At 43.5% G+C, this 27,341-nt stretch overlaps 1 protein-coding gene across 9 annotated transcripts; it reads right to left on the reverse strand.

Moving 5' to 3' along the window:
- Positions 1-2,289: 2,289 nt before the first annotated feature.
- On the reverse strand, positions 2,290-14,011 carry LOC100276330 (uncharacterized). Of its 9 annotated transcripts, none has more exons than XM_023302180.2 (10): positions 13,798-13,996; positions 11,568-11,692; positions 7,997-8,088; positions 4,198-4,278; positions 4,015-4,103; positions 3,874-3,948; positions 3,663-3,721; positions 3,521-3,580; positions 2,916-3,161; positions 2,290-2,824 (listed from the first exon to the last, which is right to left on the reverse strand). In XM_023302180.2, the coding sequence occupies exons 3-10, from the start codon at positions 8,045-8,047 to the stop codon at positions 2,769-2,771; spliced, it is 717 nt and encodes a 238-aa protein (XP_023157948.1). In that variant the 5' UTR covers positions 8,048-8,088; positions 11,568-11,692; positions 13,798-13,996; the 3' UTR covers positions 2,290-2,768. The 9 variants fall into 9 exon arrangements, with proteins under 9 accessions (XP_023157948.1, XP_035822694.1, XP_035822693.1 ...); XM_035966801.1 differs by having other exon boundaries at positions 7,997-9,888; XM_035966800.1 differs by having other exon boundaries at positions 3,515-3,580; positions 7,997-9,888.
- Between the last annotated feature and the right edge of the window lie 13,330 nt (positions 14,012-27,341).

Genomic DNA, 27,341 nt, shown 5'->3' on the forward strand with positions numbered 1-27,341 from the left:
GGTCCATCCCCACCGGACATCGTTACTCTAGCGGTTAAGCTAATCTAAGAGCGACAAGGCTCTGATACCAATTGAAAGGATCATGATGCCCAAGAGGGGGGGTGAATTGGGCTTTTCTAAAAATCATCACTAATTAAAACCTAAGCAAGAGCCCAACTTCACCCCAACAACTAGCACTAAGAGAATAATACTATAAATACAATAATGCTAAGACAATACTTCAAATACTTGCTAAACAAATACATAATGTAAAATGCTTGAATTAAGTGTAGAATGTAAAGCAAGGTTTAGAAGACTCCTCCAATTTTTCCCGAGGTATCGAAGAGTCGGCACTCTCCACTAGTCCTCGTTGGAGCACCCGCGCAAGGGTATCGCTCCCCCTTGGTCCTCGCAAGAACTAAGTGCTCACTACGAGATGATCATTTGCCACTCCGGTGCGGTGGATCCCTCACGACCGCTTACAAACTTGAGTCGGGTCACCAACAAAATCTCCACGGTGATCATCGAGCTCCCAACGCCACCAAGCCGTCTAGGTGATGCCGATCACCAAGAGTAACAAGCCGTAGACTTACGCTTGACCAAGAGAAGCCTAATGCAAGTGGTGTGTGCTCTAGGTGACTCTCGCTAGCGCTAATGAGGTCCAAATGCAGAATTAAGATTCTCTAATCACCTCACTAGGCTTTTGGTGCTTGCAATGCTCTACCAATGTGCAATGTGGCAACAAGACATTGAATATGGTGGGTGGAGGGGGTATAAATAGCCCTCACCCACCAACTAGTCGTTACCAGCACTGTTCTGCGCATGGGCGCACCGGACAGTATAGTGCGCCACCGGTGTGCCAACGGTCGACTCCAACGGCTAGTTCTGACAGCTAGCCGTTGGGCAGATGGCACACCGGACAGTGAATAGTCACTGTCCGGTGCATACCGGACAGTCCGGTGCGATGTCCGGTGCGCTGTCCGGTGCGCCACTAAAATTCATCTCGTGAACCATGCGCTCTCGGGTTTCTGCGCGGGGAAAACCCTTCCCCGGGCCAACCTAGCCCCACCTGGCAGAGGGCGCACCGGACAGTCCGGTGCCCAAAGGCCAGAAACCCTAACTTCTATTTTCTGCTGATTTTCAAATCGGTTTTCGTTCTAACTTGTGAGTGTGTTCTAGAGTGTCACCTAGCACTATATGTGAGTGAATATGCAACAACACTACACTAGAACTCTCTTGGTCAAACTACTCATCGACAACCCCTCTTTATAGTACGACTAAAACAAAATAAAAGACCTAACTAAATCACGAGTGTCCACAACTCCTTGACACTCGGACTACGTAGACCTTCACTCTTTGTTTCGTCGCTTTAGCCGTCGCTTCGAGTTCTTATCTTCGAGATTTTTTTCACCTGTGTAGCACATCTACCTGTAATGCGACCTAACTTACCATTTGTCTCTGCAAAACACACGTTAGTCACATATAACATTACGTTGTCATTAATCACTAAAACCAACCAGGGGTCTAGATGCTTTTAGTGGCTTGGATGACGGTGGCGCTGTTGCGAGGCTATATTGGAGATGTGTCTATGGTTGATGGCTTTAGGTGTTATGGTGACATATAAATATAGGCTAGGAGTTGGGTGATTACATGATAAATTTAATCTGATACTTATCTGTTAGAATTCTATTCTATATGTTAGAAACTCTAACTTGTCTGCTTTATTCTATTAATATTACTATTAATTTGTACTAATCATATTAGACCTTCAATTTAAATAAATCTTAGAATATACTTTTATTTAAATTTTAAATTAATTTTTAGGTATTACACACGAGTTGAAAGGATTATTTTCTAAACTATTTTATTGTGATATATATCGACTTTACCTAAAAGACGTCATGTACGAACAAACCAACCAAACATACATCGATACATTATATTAGCTTATATTTCTAATTTCTGCTTTCTATTTAAAATTTAAAATTTAAATCTAATTTAGAACTAATTTAAATTTTCTATTTCAAACATAAATTGCAACAAACAAAAACTCAACATGAATGCAAAACATTTTTATTAATTAATTTATCTATTTAAGCAAATAAAACTCGGTAGCAATAATTCATTAATTCATGTAAGATATTTTATAATAATAATTATTAAAGAAATTAATTTAAACAGATAACCACATTTTAGGAGTACAATAAAATAAATCTGTAAAAAATAATGTAACAATGATGTTATGGGAAAAATGATGAGGTACTGAGATGATGATTATACTGGAAACTAATCTAGCGCTAAGATAAATGCTAGTACACTAACAACGATAGCTGTATTCATTTTTTTTCATGCTGCTCTTATTCTGCAGCATAACAAACTTCCTGCCTCATCTTGTCATCAGGTATCAGTGTAACCGTCTTTATAAAAACTACAGATTTACCAGGAGAAAAAAAAATATGAAACTGATGCATCCAGTATCCATCACCATCCATACAAAATTGGAAGGTAGGTAGATTAGCAGCAAAATAAACAACATGCATGCCGTCCGAAGGGGGAAAACACTGCTACCGAGTGATTAAACTTCACTCGCTTAACCTAGCTACAAAACCACGAGCGAGCCACAAAACTTGCCCAGACGAGTTGCACAGGCACAGCACCTGGAAGGACCCTGCTGGGTAATTCTAGTCTGGGTCGGAACTCCATAGAACAGATAACCAACCAAGCACGCCATTGCTAGCTTCAGCACACCCGTTTGGCATGTCGCATCGCATCGCATCGCATCGCATCGTCTAGTAGTAGACTCCACGGCCACGCCAAGGCATCCCCCTTCTTCCTCTGCCACGCCCTGTGAAACAAGCAGACCACAAGCCATGAGAAGTTGGGAATGCAAAGCAAAACGCAATCATCAACATGTAAAACCATCAGTCTGGACTTACCACGACGGCCTGGAGGGGCATATTCTTCAGGATCATCATAGTATTCGTCTTGCTCTTCATAGTACCCGCCTCTCGCACCATAGCCATAACTGTAGCCACCACGCCTCCCGCCTCCATAGTAGCCACCACGCACTCTGCCTCGTCCACGTGACCTTCCTCTCCCACGCCCTCTATTATAGTAATCTCCTTCCTCACCCCACTCTTCATTGTAACCATAAGCGGGTGGAGAGGGACCATTGCTCATACCTGTTGCATATTCGAATGCTAGAATTAATAAAAATACATTTATTTTTCAAACACACTACCGATTTCAGGGAATAAAAATACATTTATGTGCTGGCTTAAGTTATAGATGGGATATCCCAAACTAAAACCTGGACTGCAGCTGCAGTTGACTAGTTTTACATGTTGTGAATGCCTAAAAACAGCTGTTATGATATTGAGCATAAAAGCCGACATAAGTAGCTAGTACGGGACTGACTGAGCATGGTGTGACCATGACTTAGCAAGTCAGCATCATAAAATTACATTGTAAGAGATACTGTCCAAGAAACTGACTATTGCCTTTGCTGCTCACATAAGACAACATGAGAACATACATATACCTCTTCCCCTGCCTCTTCTCCCACCACCACGTCCTCTTCCACGGCCAGTAGGATACGAATCTAAATAATCATGAACAAAATGGTTGTTATCCAATGATCCTAACTACAGCATCAGGTAGAGAAGATCAACTGAGAATATTACCTTCATGGTCATAGTCAAAAGCAGGTTTCACTTCTTCAGCTGGGATAGGTGGTTGGTATCTAAGTACAAAATAGAACATAACCAATAATGAGCAGGCAAGCTGACAGAAGATTTCAAAACAGTAAACAACCATTTACGAATTAAGGAAGGAAAAGTGACCAAGGCTGCAATTCTTCTGTGTCCGTAGCCAGAGGACAGGTTTTTGACTTACCCTGGAGATGATGTATCCAGAGGCTTCTTTGATAACGTCACAGTGATCATCGACACATGGCGAGTTGTCTCTAGTCTGTGTAAGGAAGTGTGTTAGCGTTTCAATCTCCTTCTGTTTGAAGGAATATAAGAATATCCTTACGGGAGAAGGCCTTCTTCCAAAGGTTCCCATGTGTCTGTGATATCAACAGATTCAGTGGCACTGTTCTGATGAAGACCTCCAACCCTTCTCTGGAAGAACAGTCAAGTGCCAGATAAAAAAATGAGACATTAATAAAAGTTCCAATAGCAGTATTATAAGGCAGAAGAGGCTACTACTACGAACCTTAATCAATTCAACAACCATAACTGTCTTATTTATGGCCTGTCCCATGGCCTTGATACTAATCTCATCGTGTCCATTTTCCTGTAGAAGTGGAAAGGAATAAGTTCATAATAAGAAAAGTTGGATCAGAATATCAGATATCAATTCAGCTGTGGTAAGATTACTGCACAAATAGAAGTGGCAAATGTAGTGTGGCATATCTTTGGCCCATAAATATTAAAACAATGGTTAGAAGAATATGCTATATATGTTGATGAAACAACAAGTACAAATAATAATGACAGAAATTTCTAAATGCTCTGAACTATATGTGAATTTGTGTATTTCGTATCAAACCAATAAGCTTCATAGCAGTTGAAACAACAAACTCTGAACAAAACGCAAGGATTGCTAAACAGTTACCAGTAGGGATGTAAATGGTACGGATATTATACGTCCATATTCGAATTCGATCCATCTAAGAAGGCTAAGATCTAATCAATATCTGAGTCCAAGTATTCAATATCTGATCCGTATACTCAAAGTTGAATATTTAAGATGTCGATATCTATTCAAATCTTATCCGACACAACTCGATAATACTCGTATCCGATCCGAAGAGAAAATATGAAAAAAACAAATATATAACAAGTAAGAAAATATGAAAAAAACAAATATAGAACAAGTAATATATGTCCGTATCTGATATGATTACATCCCTACAGTAATATCCGTCCACATCTGATCTAATTACATCCCTAGTCACCAGTAAGGGGAAAGGGCTAAGAATTGTTATATATCAGAATGGAAACAGGACAGAAACTATTATAAAAGCAGAATATCAGACTGAAAATATAATCAACAAACAGGCTGCCTTCCGCAAGAGAATAAATACAATCACCAAACTGAAAGATGGTGATCGGGTTGTCACTTCTCACGAAGACAAACATGAAGTTCTGTTTGAATTCTACAACAATCTGTTTGGGACAACTAGAAACAGGCAGTCTGTCACGTCTGGTGACCCGACTATCGATGAGATGGGTGCGCAGGGGCGGGCCTCATTCAATTCAATGGTATTCAATTGAATACCCATTATTTTGACAAAAACAACATATACATATATATAGTATATATACATAGGAAATAAGAATGGATCAAATAAGTGGAGGAATTCCTGTTAACTTAGACCAAAATATCTCTAATCTCCTTGCTACTTCCCATACCCACCCAGCCCAATAAATTATTGTGTGATTGTGTCCTATGAGATCCAATGAAGTGATATAGCCAATCTTAGTATCTCACGGCAAAAAATCTCCAATCTCTATTGTCGTACCAGGGAAGAGCTGTCAGGTAGTGGTGGGACATTAGCGACAGTGCGAGGCATTAGCGATTTAAATTTTTTGAAATAGTTGTATGAAATTTGAGTTTAGTAGGCTAGTTATTGAATCGGTTATGACTATATTGTGTGTGCTAATTATAGATTATATATAATTAACTATATATATGCTAATAAACAAGCTTTAGGTCTAGAAAAAAATTATCCTAATTTTTTTGAATACCCGCCTTCTAAATCCTGGGCCCGCCACTGTGGGTGCGGGCGCGCTCGTGGAAGAAGACTGAAGGAGCCGAAGGTGTTTTCTGTGAAGGCCGGCGTATTTGGCTTGGGAGTGTATGGCATGTGGGCCAGCCCGTTGGCTTGTAAGGGGATCCTTAAATACTTGTAATAAGGCCGAGAACACTATTCCCGATCTAATAATAGAAAACCCTACGCCGAACAGAGCAAGTTCCTGTTCCGGCTCCCTACTCACCTCGTTACCCGGCTCACCGGCGACTCTGTGCATACCTCATGTCCGGTGGTGGCGAATCATGGCCCCAGGGTATCACAGTTGGTATCAAGAGCCAAGTTTGGTGCTCAGTCATACCCCAATGCAATGCAACAATTGTTGTCCCTCAAACAGCAAGGTCCATTACCCGAGTATAACAAGAAGTTTGAGGACATTAGATACATCATATCCCTGTACAATGCTGAGATTGATGAAACTTTTTTGTCGCACAATACATCAAAGGGTTGCGTGTTGATCTTCAAGGATTGGTGCAAGCTGCTCTGCCAACATCAGTCAATCAGGCCATGATCTTAGCTGAACTTCACCAGGACCATTTCTATAAGGTGAAACTGAAACCCAACCGTGGCTTCCTCAACGCCAAAGCTTTGCCTACTGTGCCCCGTGCTGACAACAAACCAGGAGGACACCTAACCAAGGAAAGGCAGGTTCGGGAATATCGTCGCCTACATGGGCTATGCTATGCTTGTGGCGAAAATTTTGAACCAGGACATCTGGCAAAGTGTGCAAAATGTACCACGCCTCAACTCAATGTTCTGTCAACTGAAGATCTTACCATGGACCTATCGGACGATATCTTGCAACAACTTGAGCGTCAGGATGAAGCTGCTGAGGGCCTGTGCCATTTATCACTGAACGCTATGAGTGGCACTGATTCTATTGGAAGCATGAAAGTGAGAGCTATTCTGAACAATACATCCATACTCATCTTGGTTGATTCTGGCAGTTCAACATCTTTTCTCAACTCTTACATTGTCCTCCGCAATGGTTTCAAGTCGCCCGACTAGCTAGTCAAGACACTTGGGCGACCAGGCAACTAATCGCGATTAGGACGACGATTAGGTCAACTGATCGGGTCCTAGTCAACTGGTCATCCCTACTTGCCCTCCTGCATATATAGGTACAAGACCTATATATAGAGAGAGAGACATACGGTAGTGTTATTTGGCACCCTAGTTATTTGGCACCAGCTTCTCTAGCGAGTCGCTGCGCCTAATTTGAATTTCTCACTCCGCTCCTCCCTCCTGCCCAGGCTGCCGTGCTCCCGCAGTCCCGCTCCTCCTTTGCCCAACCCGGCCCCACGCGAAATTCCTCCTGCCCAAGCCCCGCGCTCCTCTAATTGTCTAGCCTGGCCCCACGCTAAAATGAGCAAAAAAAAGAGTGCGTGAGGATTTGAACACCTACAACCACTAAAGCCATATTCGTCTTTGTACATAAAATCTAATAATTATTCATATCTATACTGATGATTTGAAAATAAAAAGTGGAACGATTGAGTTTGTTCACTCTCTTTCATATAATATCTGTTTTTCTTAGAATGACTGGCCCACTAAAATGACTTATCTCTCAGTAATTCTCATGAATGACGGAGGTTAAAAGATAGAATGACCGGGTATTCATAGAATGAATGATTTTGTTTACTTTCTTTCCTCTAATAAGACTGACTCACTAAATGACTCATATCTCAGTTATTCTTATGAATGACTAAGGCTAAAAATATAAAATGACTGAGTATTCATAGAATGACTAAGCTTGTTCATTTTTTTTTTGTAATGTCTGTTTTTTAGAATGACTGACTCACTAAATGACTCATATCTCAGTTATTCGCATAAATGACTAAGGCTAAAAAGATGGAATGACTGAGTATTTATAGAATGCTTGAGTTCGTTCACTTTCTTTCCCATAATGTCTGCTTTTTGTAGAATGACTGACTAACTAAATGATTACTATATCAATCATGATTACTATATCAATCATTTTTGTGAATGACTGAGACTAAAAGATGGAATGACTGACCCTGATATACTCCGAGATAAATATGTTAAGTGAGATCTAGTTTTGAAGATTTCATCGCGACGAACCCAATGGTGAAATCGATTTTTAATTTCAACACATAATTTAGTAGATATTTATTTTTTAAGTAGAACAATAAATATGCATGCAAACACCTTTTTTAGGGAGAAATCAAGTGCACTTACATGCAAGCTGCATGTGTCGGACATGCAGAGTTGGGCTTCACGTGCTTGCATGTGCTTGTTTCGCTGGACAATGCGGGCGCGGGGGAGGGGCGCTAGTCATCAAAGTAACCAAACATAACAAATATGAATACTAGAACCGGACAGTGAAGAATTCAGATTTCAGAATTCAGAAGCACTGTCAATTTTATACTAGAGGACAGTGGACAATTCAGATTACAGAACATCATTGAACATTCACAAAGAACGAAAGGAATTGAAAGAAGCTGAGAGGGAATTCAAGAGTGGGAACACCGGAACAGACAACAGATCAACAGAGAGGTGCATCAGTGCATGTATCGTCGGATGATGAACTCATGTTGCCGCTGCAAGTTGCTGGGCCGACGCCGCCGTGAAGGGTACAGATAGGTGCGTCAATGCATAAGAGGAGAGAAGAGAAGACCAGCCCTCGGAACAGTAGACTGCATTTGGAGCAAGCACTCGGCAACCCTATTTAGCTAAAACCCTAAGGGTTACACTAAATGGGCCTTATTACTAGTTGTCCAGCCCACAGCTAAATTGGACGTCTACACGTTAATTGGACGACTAATCGCATTTGGTCGACGACTAATCGGACAACCAGACGATAAGTTGACCTGATCGGGCCAGATCCCTAGTCGCACCACTAAAACTGACTAGACCGACTAATCGCAATGACTTGAAATCATTGGTCCTTCGAACAGGCCTATCTCCAGTTCCATGTTCCCCTATCAGGGTCACAGTGGCAAGTGGAGAGACCTCACTATCCAATTCTATGGTTCAGGGTGTTGAATGGTGGGCTGGGGGTCACACCTACAAGACTGATATGGGAATTCTGGACCTAGGACCATACGATGCAATTCTTGGCTATGGTTGGCTCACTAACCACAGCCCCATGCAATGTGATTGGGAACACAAGCTCCTGCAGTTCAAAGATAAAGGCAAGTAAGTAGGTTCAGTTGCAGGGGGGGCACCAGCCGGCTCTGCACCAGTTACTGAAATTTTAGAACATCAGCTACACAAACTTTTCCAGAGCAACGAGGTTTGGTCCTGTGTGTTACTCGACCACGTCCCTGACTAGATTCAGCAAGACATGCCCCCTGCAGTAGCCACCTTACTCTCTCGGAGATTCAGGATCTTTTCTCAGTTCCTTTGACACTACCACCTCATAGAACATATGACCATGCCATTTCCCTTTTACCTGGAGCTATCCCTGTCAACACCAAACCTTATAGATATTCCCCTCTTCACAAAAATAAGATCGAGAGACAGGTAAATCAGTTACTGGAGGCTGGCTTCATAGTTCCAAGTATGAGTCCTTTTGCTTCTCCTATTCTCCTTGGGCAAGAAAAGGATGGCAATTGGAGATTCTGTGTGGACTACAGAAGACTCAATACCTTGACTATCAAAAACAGATTTCCCATGCCCTTGGTCAATGAGATACTGGATGAGTTGGCAAGTGCCAAGTTTTTCACTAGTTTGGATATGACTGCGGGGTATCACCAAATCCGAATGAAGTCGGGTGATGAGTTTAAGATTGCCTTCAAGACGCATCATGGCCACTACGAGTTCAAAGTCATGCCATTTGGTCTCACCAACACCCCAGCTACATTTCAGTGTGCCATGAACTCCCTCCTGGCACCATTCTTGAGGAAGTTTGACATAGTCTTCATAGCCACTACGAGTTCAAAGTCATGCCATTTGGTCTCACCAACACCCCAGCTACATTTCAGTGTGCCATGAACTCCCTCCTGGCACCATTCTTGAGGAAGTTTGACATGGTCTTCATAGATGATATAGTATACAGTTCCTCCTTCACAGAGCACTTGTAACACCTCAGAGTTGTCTTCACTACTCTCAGAGATGACCAACTTTACCTGAAGAGAAAGAAATGCAGTTTTGCCAAATCAGAGTTGATATACTTGGGCCATATCATCTATGGACCCTGTATCCACAGACCCAGCCAAGACAGCAGCCATGCTACAATGGCCAAATCCTACCAATTTCATTGACTTGAGAGGGTTCCTCGGTCTCACGGGGTATTATAGGAGATTTGTTCCCAAATATGGTGTTTTGGCAAAACCCTTAACCCAAATCCTAAGGCACAAACAATTTCAGTGGACCTCAGCTGCTGACAAGGCCTTTGGTGTCCTCAAGCAGGCAATGGCATCAACACCAGTCCTTGGCTTACCCCAGTTTGATGAACCATTCGAAGTCGAAACAGATGCCTCTGATGACGGGATTGGAGCAGTCCTTATGCAAAAGGCTAGGCCCCTTGCTTATCTGAGCAAAGCCTTGGGTCAGCAAAGCAAGCAACTCTATATATGAGAAAGAATTTCTAGCACTACCTGGTCATTGTGGATGACTTTTCTCACTTTCTTTGGACCTTTCCTTTACGCCTCAAGTCTGATACTTTTTCCACCTTTACCCACTTCTTCGCTTGGGTCTCCACCAGTTCCGTCGCTCGGTCTGTGCCCTCTAGTCTGATAATAGCCGTGAGTTCGACAACTCCGCCTCTTGCTCCTTCTTCCTCTCCCACGACGTTCAGTTGCCCCTCTCGTGCCCTTACACCTCTCCCCAGAACGGTCGGGCCGAACGCATCATTCGCACCACTACCAACATGATCTGCTACCTTCTCTTTCAAGCGTCTCTCCCTGCTAGCTACTGGCCAGAGGCCCTAAACACCGCTACCCATCTCCTCAACCGACTCCCCTCGAAGGCGGTGAGCGGTCCACTCCCCACTTTGCCTTGTATGGCACAATCCCCTCCTATGACCACCTTCGTGTTTTCGGTTGTGCCTGCTATCCCAACACCTCCGCACTGATCCTGACAAGCTATCTCCTCGCTCTAGTCGATGTATTTTCATCAGTTACTCTCCTGACCACAAGGAGCCCCGCTGCCTTGAACTCCTCCCCCACCGCATCATCATCCTGTTCCTCCACCACGGTCGCTCCCAACCGCAACCCACCCGGCTCAGCGCCTCTATTCACGCCAGGCGCGACCCCATCGACCACGCCCGCGCCATGCACGGCCTCGTCTCCTCCACCTGCGCCATGAGTAGCCCCGTCGACGAGTGCAGCCCCGTCGCCTCCCCCCCCCCCCCCCCCGTCTGGCTCACTTCGTTGATCCCGCCTTCCTCTACCACCGTCGCGAGCGGGCCGCTCCCTCGGTTCCCGCCAACCCGCCTGCTCGTCCCTGCACCGAGCCCCCGGTGTTGTAAGCAACGAGTCTTTCTCTCATCGAGAGGATGACACTACGAGTCTCGTTGCTTAGAATGACCTGAGGAATGCTACTCAGACCACCTAACCAACTCAATTAGAGGCCTTTTCTCACAATAAATAATATAGACAAGCAAATGGCAGATGGGAGATTTAATGTTTTATTACATTGTAAAAAAAGCACACACCAAACAAATTGTTGCCCCTACCAATATCTCGACTTCACATGATTTTTTATCGCAAGCGCTGAGGAGGGATAGTTAAATATGACAAATAATATCAATGCTTATGTTTATGACAGGTAACAACAAAGCCAAGATTGAATCACAGCATGTCACCTCAAGCAGCGACATCCCATAGCTGATATAGTTCCTCATCCTCCCCTGAGTAGTAATCCTAATCTCATTCTGGCTGATTGGTGTGTCATTCCGAGGCTTCTCTACCCTTTGGTATCTATCCATGCCTATAGATTATTGAAAAATCGAGTACAATATATTCAATGGACCATCAATGGCAAAATTTCAGAATAGAGTACCCTAAAGCATGCAGAAATAATAGAGACAAAAACGCATCATATGGAAAACAACAGGGGCATTAAAAATGCCATGAAATCTAAGCCATACCTATAAACAAGTTGAAGATTAAAGGTACTGACACTGCTCAAAATAATGTGCACAACTCTTTGAAAAACAAAAGGTGAAGAGAAGGAAGTTATAAAATGCAGAAAATTGTATCTACATTACAGGCAATGGGTCAAACAAGGTTTAGACTTCTCCTAGAACCCATAACTAATCATAAATATCTAAACAATGACAGAGTTGCATTTAGTAGGATTGTTCATAGTAAATAGTTATCGGGCATTGTACGAGGATCTCTGAACCACTTTGGTTTCATGCCCAAAAGGTCAACCATGGAAGGCATTTTCTTAATAAGACAAGTGATGGAGCAGTATAGGGAGTAGAAAGAACTACACATGATTTTCATTGACTTGGAGAAGCCTTAAGGCAAAATATCAAGGAATGTTATGTCGTGGACTTTAGACAAACATAAAGTTCCAACAAAGTACGTTAGACTTATTAAGGATATGTATGACTAGTGTTTGAACAAGTGATGGAGGCACGGATGACTTCTTGGCAATGTTATTAAAAGTCACTTAAGCACCTTTTAAGCACTAAAGCGCTACTGAGGACATAAAGCGTTGTGAAAGGGCCTCTAGCGTAATGGTAAAGGCTTCCGAGTAGCACCTCCAGGTCTCGAGTTCAATCCCCCTCGGGGGCGAATTTCGGGCTTGGTTAAAAAAAACTCGTTGTGCCCCGCCCGCTCTCGGGGATCAATATCCTGCGTGCCACCCTCCAGCTGGGCCATTGCAGAGTGGGCAATTGATCGGCCCGTTAGTGACGGGGGCCAGGGTTCAGGGGTTTTCTCGACCGGGACCATGTTTCGGTCTCTTCTTAATATAATGTCGAGAGGGAGGTCTTTCCCTCCCCAACCAAGTTTTTAGTACGTAAAGCACTGCAACGTTTCATGAAAAACATAAAACGCTCGTTTGAAGCGCTAAAGCGCCCCTTTTAAGCGTTTAAGCGCTTTGGGTCATAAAAAGGCCATGTTTTAGCGCTTTTCCAGCCCAGCCTAGCCCAATTTTGTAAATTCACTTAACCTAAAACATGCATCCTCCATCTCACGCCTCATGCCCGTAGCCTCCATGCGTTGCTCCAGCCAGCCGCCACAGTGCCTTCGTCGCCTCCCTAGGCTTTGTCGCCGGTAAGCCACCTTGCCTGAGCTCACCGCTTCCCCATCCTACTATCTTGCTCCCTCGCGGCGGCGTGACCCTTCGTTCTTGGCACCTCCTCCCCTGCTCGCGCTCGGTGCCACCACCTCCTTGCCATCCTCCCTGCGTAGTGGGCTCGCGGCCCCGAGTCCCCTGCTGCCCCGCAGCGGCGGCACTACCTCCCTGCTCGCGGTCGGCTCGCAGGACCCCTGCTTGTGCTCGGCGCCGCCAGTCTGCCCTACTCACACCGCCTGCTTCCCTGCTCTGCCAGCTCTGTCTGCCCTACTCGACACCGCCAGCTCCAATTGTATCCTACCCCCACCCCCCAGACACACAAAAAAATGGGGCACGTAATAAATCACAGAGGTAAACAAACAATTTGAACAAGACAAAATCGATTGTCTGCCGTAACGTGCACACTAGAACGACGCATCCATCGCAGCAGAGCAAGAGATACTGCCCCCGGCCCCTAACCTCCCGAATCCCTTTTCTGGAAACAAAAAAAGGGGGAGTGGGAGAGAGAACCGCATCACCCGGAGCCCCAACAGCTCCCGTGACAACGACGCCGTGAATGGGAGCGGAGGGAAGCACCCGGTGGCGACGACGGAACCCGTATCCCCAACCAGCGGCCCAACAGCCCGGTCACCCCCGCGCCTCCCCCAACCTCGGAGCCTCCACCCAGCGCGGCGGCCGTACCCGAATCCAACGAACCCTCGACGAATCGAGACGGGGCGGAGGAGGAAGAAAGGGAGGTGTGTGTGTGCGCAGGGGGGGGGGGGGAGAGAAGAAGAAAATCTCACCTTGCGTGCTCCGGCCTCGGCCACTGCAGCTGCCGCTCCGGTGTTACTGTTCTGACTGGCTCTGCGGTGCGGGGAGGGGGACGTGGGGGCGGTTTCAGGGCTTTGCTGCGTCCTGCGATGCCGCTGCGTGCGCCCGCATCGTCCTCGCAAACTGGGCCGGGCCGCGTGGCGTGCTGGCGCGAAGCAACGGGATCGGGGTTATCCTGCGGCACCTGGCTGGACCCGGCGCGTGGGGGCTCTATGCCACGTTTGTTTCGGCTTTTCGCACCTTCTAGCCACCAAAAGCTGATGCGGACTGCCAAATACTCAGCTTTTCAGACAGCTTCTATAAAATTCATTTGGGTAAAAACCATTCAAAATCAACATAAACATATAATCGGTTGAGTCGTCGCAATAGTAGTAATCTATCACTTTATAGATCCTGAGCCACATGGATAACTTTATCTTCATCCGCATGTAATTCTAATGATACTCAGATTCTCTATACAGCCAAATTCTCTCCACAGCTAAATTCTCAGAAAAGCTGGTCAGAAAAAAACTGAACCAAACAGGCCCTATATCTCGTGTGATCGCCCGGAGATATAGATTCCAGACCGAGATATAGATTCCAGACCGAGCTTGCCGGGCGGCCGAAACCCAACGCGGATTTGGTTCGGCACGAACCCGGCACGGCACGGAGTGAACCGGGTCCGTGTCGGCACAGGCCGATTTTATTTTTTTTTCTTTTTTTCATATAAATACATATATTATACTTGAATATAGAGTATAAAACACAAGAAACATGTGTCTTTGTTGGTTATGTGGGTGTAAATAAATGTTTAGAGCTAATAAATATGGTTTAAACCTTAAAAATGCATACTTTTAAGATATTTTTATCATTTAAACGTTACATATTGTTATGGGCTTGTTAGACCCGTCGGGTCATGGGCCGACCCGGCACGATTATTAACCTAGCGAGCCGTGCTTGGGCCTCGCTGGACCGTTTGTACACCGGGTGCGGGAAGCGGGTTGGAAGGCCATCTCCGCTGGTGCAGATAGAGTACACACTTTATAAATAAATCTTGAAATAAAATCTCTACTATGTAATAATAGTCTATCATTCCGTGTTCTGCCACCATTCCCTGTTTTGCAAATCTCATGCATTGTTTTGCCTTTCCGATTCCCTCCTCTCCGCGCACAGTCCATTCCCATGTTTTGCCACCATTCTATATCTATCATTCTCATTCGTCCTCCCCGCAAAGCCCATTCCCATTCTCATCCCCCCGTACAGCCGACGTCTAGCTAAAATTAAAAAAATCGACGTCTAGCTAAAATTAAAAAAATACACATGGCCCAAGGAGATTCGAACCCACGACCTCTCAAGCAAATGCTAACAGTAGATACCGCTACACCACATGTGTATTTATGTCTACATTTATAACAGAAAACACATTTACTATATCTCTCCCCAAGCTCACCTGCTACCCTTGCACAATGCGTAGTAGTAGATAAGTATCACCGACATTCTTGAATTATATTTTTGGATGGAGGGAGTAGTATTTAAAGAAAAGCCTTGCATGCAATTTCTTTTGTTTGAATAATGTTTTCAACTTAAATCATTTTTTGCATGTGTGACATTTATTCTTCGTATTATTTTTCCATGGATCTGACTTGTGAGTCATTTTTATAAACCAACGCCAAACATGAATTCATGTTTCTTACTTGAAAACCCCGAACAAACACCATTAGCAGGAGGCACTCGAGTTAGGGTCGCTCATCGACGACAAGAAGAAACTTGGCGACTGCCAGTTCGACCTTTAGAAATAGCCCTACGTGGCCGCATGTGTCGCTATGTACGACAAGCTCCGGCGCAGCCGCCGCTTGGACGCGGTGCAGAGCGGCTGCTCCACGCTGTCCATCATCAAGTAGGGGGACCTCATGGTCGTCGCCAACGTCGGCGACTCTCGGGTTGTTCTGGGCACCGTATTCGACGACGACGCCATCACGTCGTCCAGCTCTTCGTCCACCTGAAGCCTAACCTGCCACGTAAGTCGCTACTGACCGACCATGAATTCTTGCGCGCTGGAACGATAGTCGTTGCTGACGTTGTGTGAGTGTCTTCGAACACGATGTATGTAGAGGAGTAGCGCATCCGGTGGTGCAACGGCCAGGGGTACTACCTTGCTGATGAGCTCGGGGTGCACTTCGTTTTACAGGCCAGCCAAGAGTCATCAGTACTCGCTATATCGCGCGCGTTCGACGACTACTATATCGAGGACTGTAGCGTCATCATGGCGCCAGAGGTGATGCAGAGGAGGACTGACAATAATGACCAGTTCGTCATCCTCGCCACCGATGGGGTAGCTTTTGTGCCGGCTTGCCTTTAATTCTCTTCGCAAACACACACTTGTCTTTTTGTTTAAGCAAAAGTGTATGGTGGTACGTGTCTGATGACTAACGATGTACGAAGGAATTTCTTCCGGCATGTGTGGAACGTGCTCTCCAATGATGACACCATGCAAATCATGGCATATATCGAAGTCTGCATGATACTGATGGTTGCATTGTAGTGGTGAAACATATAGATTAAAATAACAAAATGTATGTATGACCAGAATCACAAATTAATTATGAAACATTTTCTCATAACGTATAACACACATTTTGTATATAAGTTATCGTAGTATACTGGTATTATATATTCTCGTTGGAACACACGAACATTCAGCTAGTATAAGATATAAGATAAGAAAACTATTGAAGAGTGTGTTGGGCTCGGAGCCTTAAAGTTAAGGAGTAGTTATGCTACACTGACAATTAAAATCGAGAGCCGTCGGTGTAGGTCGCTTGGCTGGAACAACCTTCAGTTTATTTAACCCAAACTGAGAATGGTGCTCTGAATGGTTTCCTATCAGCCTTTTATTATAATCCGAACTTTAATCCTTATCTGATATGCTAATTAATTATAAACTAGTATATCTCTTATAAATACTATATAATGTTTTTGTTAACTATATATATATATATGCTCATGTGTTGTCACGGGAGTTAAAAATTAGTATAAAACATAAATATAGAACAACAAATACAACTATGACTAGCTGAGTGCCCGTGCGTTGCAACGGGAATATATAATACCAGTATATTATGATAACTTATATACAAAATGTGTTTTATATTGTTATAAGAAAATGTTTCATGATCAATTTATGATCCTAGCCATACATAAATTTTGTTATTTTAATCTAGTTGTTTCACCACTACATTGTAAATATCAGTATCATGCAGACTTCGATATATGCCACGATTTGTATGGTCTCATTATTGGAGAGCACGTTCCACACATGTCGTAAGAAATTCCCTCGTACATCTTTAGTCATCAGACACGCACCACCATACGCTCTTGCTTAAACAAAAAGGCAAGTGTGTGTTTGCGAAGAGAATTAAAGACAGACCGGCACAAAAGCTACTCTGAGTCACTGTTGTCGATCATCCTCTGTGTCACCTCTGGCGCCAAGATGACGCTACAATCCTCGATATAGTAGTCGTCGAACGCGCGCGACATGACGAGTACCGATGACTCTTGGTTGGGCTGCCAAATGAAGTGCACCCCGGGCTCATCAACGAGGTAGTACCCCTGGCCGTTGCACCACCGGATGCGTTACTCCACTACATACATCATGTTCGAGGACACTCACACAACGTCAGCAACGTCCATCGTCCCAGCGCACAAGAATTCATGTTCAGTCAGTAGCGACTTACGTGGCAGGTTGAGTTTCAGGTGGACGATGAGCTGGACGGTGTGATGGCGTCGTCGTCGGATGCAGTGTCCAGAATAACCCGAGAGTCGTCGACGTTGGCGACAACCATGAGGCCCCTTGCTTAACGATGGATAGCGCGGTGCATCGGCTCTGGACCGCGTCCAAGCGGCGGCTTCACGGGAGCTTGTCGTACACAACGGCGCATGCGACCACGTAGGACTGCTTCTAGAGGTCGAACTCACACTCGCCAAGCTTCTTCTCGTCATCGATGAGCGACGCCAACGTGAGTGCCTCCTACTCATGGTGTTTGTTCAGGGTTTTAAGTAAGAAACATGGATTCATGCTTGGCGTTGGTTTATGAAAATGACTCACAAGTTTAATCCATGGAAAAATATTACGAAGAATAAATGTTACGCATGAAAAAGGGAATTTAAGTATAAAACATTATTCAAACAAAAGAAATTGCATGCAAAACTCTTCTTTAAATAATATTACCTCCATCCAAAAATATAATCCAAGAATCTCGGTGATACTTATCTACTACTACACATTGTGCAAGGTAGCAAGTAAGCTTGGTGAGAGATTTAGTAGATGTGTTTCGTGTCATAGATGCAAACATAAACACACATGTGATGTAGCGGTAGCTACTCTTGGCCTTTGCTTGAGAGGTCACAAATTCAAATCCCCTTGAGGACATATGTGTTTTTTAATTTTAGCTAGACGTGGGCTGTACGGGGGAGTGGGAATAAGAACGGGCTTTGCGGGAAGGGGGAATGTGAATGACAGAACATAGAATGATGGTAGAACATGGGAATGAGAAACGGAGAACAAGGAATGGCACTACAAGAAAATGATAAATGTTCGTGGGTAAAACTAAGAACGTGGGTACCGATGTTCTTACATAAGTTAAGTTCATGGGTTTAGTTAAAAACGTGGGTACCCACGTTCTTAAATTAAGTTCGTGGGCCCTAGCCAAAACCGTCGAACTTAACACATTAGAAACGTGGGTACCCAAGTTATTAAATTAAGTTTGTGGGCCAACTAGACACCGTTGAACTTAACGCAAAACACCTAAATCCCTAACCCGCGTCGTCGCGAGCCTCTCTCTCACCAGCTCTCACACTCACCCTTTCCCGCCCACCACGCCGCCGCCACAACACCGGCCGCCGCCACAACACCGGCCGCCGCCAGAACACCAGCCACCTGCTCCGCCTTGGCTGCGCCTCCTGGCATACTTAACAATGGCTCGCGCGACGCCGATGATTGCCACCTGCTCCGCCTTGGCTTCGCCTCCTGGCATTCCTGCACCATGGCGCGCTCCGCCTCCGCGACGGCCCCCGTCTCCTGCGCCATTGACCCTGCCATGGTTCTCTCTCACAAGTTCCCTGAGGTCGCACAGCTTTCACTAGCTTTCCGTCGTCGATCACCGGACTCTTCTGAGTTCTGACTTGGCGAGAGCTGCTCTCTGTTCTGCAGGTCGCGTACGAGTACAATGAGAGGTCGTCGCCACCCACGATCTGCTCGATGGAACGTCCCAGCGGTTGCTCTGAAAGTCGGAATGGCTGATGCATGTTTCACTTGGTTGGTGCAGGGATGAAGCGTTGTACGCGCTGGCGGTGGGAGCTTGCAACGCAGATGCAGCTGATGAGAAGGAGCTTCAGTTGGTGTACCACAGGGATGGCCAGTCCTCCATTAAGGTGCTCAAGATGAGTTGGTGGTGGTGTGTCCGCTTAATATTTTTTCCCTTTTAAACACTGCATTGCATCCATCTTAGTGTTGATAACCCTTGCATTGAATTCATTCGTAGTGATGATAAGAGTATTCAAATCCTAATTCAGTAGGAGTAGTTCGTGTGTTGTGCCCACTGCCCAAGTGCCCAGCACCTGGTGCAAGCAGCAAACTGAATTTTGGATCCTAATGGCTGGCAGTTTGTCAAAATTAACTCAACATGGAACGTGAATACTTGTAGTTGGTTAGGTCAACATGGAACGTGAATACTTCTATATTTTAAAAGTCATATTTTAGAGATTGCTGGAGAAACCAAATAAATATGCTCTCAACTTTTTTAGCTACTTGGGAAACTAATTGATCTACCAATTTTTTTAGGAACTATTGAAGATGCTCTCACTTACCTTTAATGACAATAACACATAAGAATATTCATTTCAGAGAAATATCTGTAGGTATACAACACGATAGTTTTACATATAGTTTACTGTGCAAAATCAACAATTGTTTAATCATAAGTCTGATGTAATAGACTAGCAGGTATAAATTACTTTTCGTTATGCTCATGATGTCATGCTACCATGGAACTATGTATCTATCACACTAGTGCACTGTTGTTTCTTACTGTGAACTAAGTATTTGTAATCTATTTCATTAGAGTCTATTTACATGGACATTTTATATCCGCCAGCTATTTGTTGGAAGTAACTGTCACTAACATGTTGTGCAGGTTTTACCTACTTTTATTTCTGCACTTAATGCAAAAAACTGGCGATGGGTTTTACATGGATGTCCCTGGCCTTCAGTAAGAATACTGTTCACATATTTACCGAGCTTAATTCTTGGGTTACTTTGGTTTCATTAAAGCTACACAATATTTGACCTTCATTTTTTTTATCTCTACTCTGTCAATCCTTGCTAGGGTACTTCCAATATTCTTACACTTGAACAATTTGGCTTGTTTCTGTTCTCCAGCTATGACCCAACACTTTTACTGCATGGTCAACAATATATAGAGATATATAAACCAATTCCTTCATGAGATAATGTAAGTTGTACACCAAAATTGTTAGTCTTTAAAGAGTAACTCTTCATGATCTATGGGTTAACGTGTGATGTGTAATCTAGATAGCAGATGGTAAATTCTTTTAGAAAAGCAGGGCCCTACATCCTCTTTATCATAAATTGACAGACCGGTGCCTGCATTTAAGTAAATCTAACATAGTTCCCTAATTTATTACTATTTAACATATTTTACAGTATTTACTATTTTGTAGCCAAAATGTGACTGACCTTTTTATTTCCCCCAGGTTGCTAACAAAATTAAAATAGCTGGTTTGCATGACCGAGGTATTCTTGATTGTTCTGTTTCTTCTTTGTTCTTTCTATATCCATGGTAAAATGTGTGGCCAAGGTTGAAATACTTAGGATGAGGTAGAGCACAACAACATCTCAATAAGTATACATTATACAATATTATTCCAAAGTGTATAAACATTTTGAAATAATATGGTCCATTGGTCATATACATGCAAATTCTGTTAGCACTTAATTTAGATCTCAATCCTCTTTTATGTCCAATGTAAACTGTAACACTGGTACACTTAATTCTAGTCCTATGGTATATTTATCATTTCTGTGCTGGAATCTAACATGCTTTTTTTCTTCTTCTAATCTAGTCTACATGCATCAGGCTCCATAAATTGTTTGTAACAGTTCAGATATTAGATGGGGGAGAAGCTACATTTAAACTCCTGTGGCCACGCTGATTCCTTCCATAGAACGAGCATAACCATTCTCTATTAAACTATCACTGTTAGTTCTGCAACATAACGGAGAGTTGCCAGTTCTGCAATAGTGAGCATCAGCTTCGCTGCAATAGCCAGAGCATGAATGATCCACCATAACTAGAGCTATGTCATTCACATCTATTCTCTGTATAGCTTCATTAAATGAAGGATAATACTTGACTGCAAACTCACATCCAATAGCCCTTACAATTGCTATAGCAACTGAAAGTTTAGCAATAGATAATGGAGCTAAAGGATGGCACCTCTGGACTTGTGTCATGGTTGATATTCCTCCTCCCTGACTGAACCCCTTCAGATATACCATTTTCCTGACTGTGTGTGGCAGTAAGCCTTTATGCACACTCTGGTTAGGTGACTCTTCATCCCATTGAACTTCATCATCGATCAACTCAACCTGCAGCACCTCATCCATAGCCCCTTCTTTAGATTCAGCAAGGTAATCTTCCACCTCTTCCCCCCCTCTGTCCTGACCTAGCTGCTGCTTTTGTACATCTCGATTTGGGCCGTGTAGTGGGCTGCGATGGCACTACTTCAGACAAGTGGGTCGGATGTTACAGTGCATAACAGTATATGAACACAATAAACTGAAATCTCCTCCATTGTCTCCTGCTGGAATCTCCATCACTCATGTGCATAATAGTATATGAACACAATAAACAATCTCCTGCTGGAATCTCCTCCACAACCAGCTTATTATATGAACAATCTAGATAGATTGCACATAAAGTGTAATAGAAAACAACCACCATAACTCGTCATAAATTGCAACAGGCCAGTGAACAATGAAATTAAAGGTGCATGTTCATGTGAAAGAGAGAGCAAAACATTACTAACTGAATATTGAAAACATATATGGTTGTGAAATGCATTGTTTTAAGCTAATTTTACTGTAGAAAGGGTACATAAATAATCTTTTAATAAGAATATAGAATTCTATGCACTTTATATACAAGTGATTTAACTGTAAGATAATATATCTTTGAGGCCATTAGGTAATAATCTTACTGACTAGTCATGTTTAAGATCATAGAGCAAGCTGAATCAAGTATGGCGAGGCTTCTGCTTGCAGCAGCTCTAATCTTGAGCCAACACCCAATCAAAGCCCTACTATGCACTTGGCAGAGTAGGAGCAAAGCATGGCTTGCATGAACAGATCACCAACACCAAATAGATTCATGGGTCATGACAAGTAATAAGGTAGTTTCGCGTGAAAGTGGAACAGCTTATGGTTTGTAAGTCCATAATTAGGGTTTTAGAGGATTGCATTTGTCTTCGGATCCCTTGCCATCTAAGCTAACTTTGTACGAACTCTCAAAGTTGGTATTACTAGCTTCAGTTAAGATCTGTTGCGTATTACTAAGCCTTTTATGCATGCAAAGGTAGTTCTGAAAACCAATTGTTTAGTATAAACTCTATATATACATTAGTTTAAAATAAAACTCAAGCTTATTGTATTTGCAGATGTATAGTGCTCAGATGGGATCTCAAATGGGACCCCAGTTCACCCGTCCGTCACAATCTGGATAGACCCCCAACACCAACGAAACACATGTATAGTTTTGTAGTATATTTACTTTAATTTACAATTATAATCATGCATAGTTTTATTTGGTTATAGGGTTCTGAGACCGGACAAGGAAACTCACAGATGGACATGCAGTGGTCGATGCCTCCTAGAGGACAGATTCTTCCTCCTCCACAACCAGGTATGGGATATTGGCCGCCACCACCATGGGGATATCCTACACATCCAATGGGGCCTTGGGGACGCCCCCCATGGCCAACACAGCCACTTCCATCACCAGCGGTACGTTCCTGATTCATGCTGCTTGCTACTTGTTCACGCTGCAACAAATTGGCCTTCTTTTTTTGGGACTACTCCACTGCTGCTTGTTTCTTGTGATGCCAGCACTTTAGGCTAGGATAGATGTTTATCATGCTTTCCAATATCTTGGTGTACATGTCATTTTGTGATCTTCTTAGAAGCCACAGTTTGTGTTTATCATGCTTTCCTATATCTTCGTGTACATGTGTGATTTAATGCCAGCATTTTGTGATCTTCTTGGAAGCCACATTTTGTGTTTATCATGTTTTCCTATATCTTTGTGTACATGTGATTTAATGCTAGTTGTATATTTATGAGAATTTTGGTTTATTTTGTAGGATTCTGGCTCTCATCAAGTGACTCCTCCCCCTCACGCTGACTTTGCGGACAGATGTCTCAATTCTAGTGGTGGAGCTACGAACAACAATCCGATGTCCTGATCGAGAGCGATGGAGCTAATGTTGAACTTGTGTGTTTGAACTTGTGAACTAAAAATGTGAACTATGGATGTGAACTTATTTGAATTTGTGAACTTATGTATTTGGACTTATGTGAATTTGTAAACTTATGTATTTGGACTTGTGTGAATTTGTGATATGTACATATATCCATGTGTTTGAAATCTGTATTGTATGTGATATTCTATGTGTCTAATTTTTCATTTATGTATTTTTATTTTTTTTCTGGAAAAGGGTTAAGAACGTGGGTACCCACGTTCTTAACGTTAAGAACGTGGGTACCGTTGAACTTAATGTGCAGCCCTCGCCGACCCACGCAGGACCCATAAGTTCGACGACCACGTGGCCCCGTCGAACTTAAATGTAAGAACGTGGGTGCCGTCGAACTTATGGGAAAAAATTCGACGGCCCCCGTCGAACTTAAAAACCCACGTTCTTAATGTTAAGTTCGACGGTACCCATGTGCAGCAGGATTTGCTTTAGCGAACCTCTAGAAATGGTATTGGTTGTTTTTCCTCATGCTACTCAAGTACCTCCTTGCCTTCTCATTCCGAATATAAAGTAGCAAAAGGATCAATGCTTGCCATTTGGAACATTAAGCATGAGTGACATACTCTCGAAACCGTATCAAGTGATGGAGTACCCAGGAGATCAGTCATAAAATCCAACTGGTGGACCACATTTTTCCAAGGAAACAAAGGCTTCCCAGTTAAGATCTCTACAAAAATTCAGACGATGGATACTGCATAGAACAATGAAATGAAAATGAGATATTGAATTCAACGGCACAAAAAAGAAAAGAAAAGATAGGATAAAGCTGAAACAACATTATTAGTCCCTAAGGGCTTGTTCGATTAGGGTGTATTGAGGGGGCTTGGAGGGGATTAAATCCACTCCTATTCAATATATATATATACATGTGCTCAATTTGCCTTTTTTATACATGTGCTCATACTCATAGTAGGAATGTTAGTTCAAAGTGAAGTGTTGGTGTAACACCCTGAATTTGTGCGCACTTTGTTCTCACTCATGCGCACCCGAAAAAACATCTCGGTCGGTTACCCATCCCAAATTGCTCCAAGCCAAGCACGCTTAACTTGGAGGTTTTTTGAGATAGGCTTCCGAAAATGAAAATGCACCTTGTTGGTATGGATACTCTATTAATTCTATTATGCCTTGGGCCATGACATCACCATCCCAGGGGCTAGGATATCACAATCCACCCCATTAGAAGACCGACGTCCTTGTGGGTCAACCCCAATCCAGGAACCTCCCCTCTTAGCCACGTCTGTGTCTAGTGTCGTCATATGCCATGCCATGTGACCACTCTAGGACTACATGCGCCATGCGCCATATACCCGAACCCCCTAGCCCACACACGCCCGTGAAACCTCGAGGGTCAACTCTGATACCACTTGTAACACCCCATCCAATCTCTCGACCGACGGTACTTACTCCTGGCAGCTCTCTAGGATCATATATCGTCCCCACAGAACAACACGGGTCTTTTGTGCACACTTTGTCCTCACTCATGCATACCAGAGAAAACTTTCCAGTCGGTCACCCATCCCCAATTTCTCCAAGCCAAGCACGCTTAACTGGGAGGTTCTTTTGAGATAGGCTTCCGAAAAAGAAGATGCACCTTGTTGGTATGGATACTCTATTAATTCTATTAAGCCTTGGGCCAGGATATCACCATCCCAGGGGCTAGGATATCATATCTACCAAGCGGACTGCGCTCTCATTATCACATAGGAGTGGGACTTTGCTCAAATTGTAGCCAAAGTCCCAGAGGGTTTGCCTCATCCAAAGTAGTTGCACACAACACTGGTATGCGGCAACATACTCGGCCTCGACGGTGGATAGGGCAACAGTAGTTTGTTTCTTTGAACTCCAAGACACTAGGGACCTTCCTAAAAATTGATAAGTCCCTGATGTGCTCTTACTATCAACTTTGCACCCGGCATAGTCAGAGTCTAAGTATCTAATCAAGTCAAAGGTAGACCTCTTAGGATATCAGAGCCCAATGTAAGGTGTATGAACTAAATATCTAGAATACGCTTCATAGCCACAAGGTGACATTATTTAGGATCAGATTGAAATCTGGCACATATGCAAACTGAAAGCATAATGTTCGATCTACTTGCACAAAGATAAAGCAAGGATCCTATCATAGACCGGTATACCTTTTGATCTACAGACTTACCTCCCGCGCTGAGGTCCAAGTGTCTGTTAGTTCCCATTGGCATATTAGCTGGCTTTGCGTCCTTCATCCCAAACTTCTTAAGTATGTCTTGGATGTACATTGTTTGAGAGAGAAATGTCCCTTCCTTGAGTTGCTTTACATGAAATCCGAGGAAGTAAGTAAACTCTCCCATCATGGACATCTCAAATTTCTTTGTCATCACCTTGCTAAACTCTTCACATGACTTTTGATTAGTAGAACCAAATATTATGTCATCGACATATATTTGGCATATAAACAAATCACCATTGCAAGTCTCATTGAAAAGACTAGGATCAGCTTTCCTGACCTTGAAAGCATTAGAAATAAGGAAATCTCTAAGGCATTCATACCATGCTCTTGGGGCTTGCTTAAGTCCATAAAGCGTCTTAGAGAGTTTGTACACATGGCCGGGGTACCTTTCATCCTCGAAGCCAGGGGTTGTTCCACATACACCTCCTCCTTGATTGGCCCATTGAGGAAATTAAAGTGCTCTTCACATTCATTTGAAAGAGCTTAAAGGAATGGTGAGCAGCATAGGCTAGTAATATGCAAATAGACTCAAGCCTAGCTATAGGAGCAAAAGTCTCCTCAAAATCCAAACCTGCAACTTGAGCATAACCTTTTGCTACAAGTCTTGCTTTGTTTCTTGTCAACACTCCATACTCGTCTTGTTTGTTGTGAAACACCCACTTGGTGCCCACAACATTTTGCTTTGGACGTGGCACCAGACTCCATACTCCATTTCTCTTGAAGTTGTTGAGCTCCTCTTGCATGGCTAACACCCAGTCCGGATCCTGCTAGGCTTCTTCTACCTTGAAAGGCTTAATAGATAAAACAAAAGAGTAGTGCTCACAAAAAATTGCAATACATGAACGAGTAGTTACTCCCTTGTTAATGTCACCAAGAATTTGATCCATCGGGTGATCTCTTTGAATGTTGGTGCGAACTTGGGTTGGAGGTGCCTATGGTACTCCTTCCTCCTCCCTTCCTTCTTGTTCTTGTGCTCCCCTTTGATCCATGCCATCATCATGATGTACTTGTTCCTCATCTTGAGTTGGGGGCTACACCATAATGGAGGAAGAAGGTTGATCTTGCACTTGTTGTTCCTGTGGTCGCACATCACCTATCGCCATAGTCCTCATTGCTGTCGTTGGAACTTCATGTTAATCTATGTCATCAAGGTCAGCTTGCTCTCTTTGAGAGCCATTAGTCTCATCAAATACAACATCGCTAGAGACTTCAACTAAACCCAAAGATCTGTTGAAGACTCTATATGCCTTTGTATTTGTGTCATAACCAAGTAAAAACCCTTCAACGGCTTTGGGTGCAAACTTTGAATGCCTACCTTTCTTTACCAAGATGTAGCATTTGCTCCCAAATACATGAAAGTAAGAAATATTAGGTTTGTTACCGGTGAGTAGCTCATATGCCGTCTTCTTGAGGAGGCGATGAAGATAGAGGCGATTTATGGGATGGCAAGCTGTATCCACGACTTCTGACCAAAACTGTTCCGACGTCTTTTATTCTCCCAGCATCGTCCTCGCCATGTCAATGAGCACATGTTCTTCCTCTCCGCTACACCATTTTGTTGCGGCGTGTTGGGAGCGGAGAACTCATGCTTGATGTCTTCCTTCTCAAGATATTCTTCCAATTGAAGATTCTTGAACTCGGATCCATTATCGCTCCTTATCTTCTTTACTTTTAGCTCAAACTCATTTTGAGCCTGACTTAGGAAGCGCTTGAGAGTTTCTTAGG

This window comes from Zea mays, chromosome 4 (assembly GCF_902167145.1).
Source record: "Zea mays cultivar B73 chromosome 4, Zm-B73-REFERENCE-NAM-5.0, whole genome shotgun sequence".
Taxonomy (NCBI): domain Eukaryota; kingdom Viridiplantae; phylum Streptophyta; class Magnoliopsida; order Poales; family Poaceae; genus Zea; species Zea mays.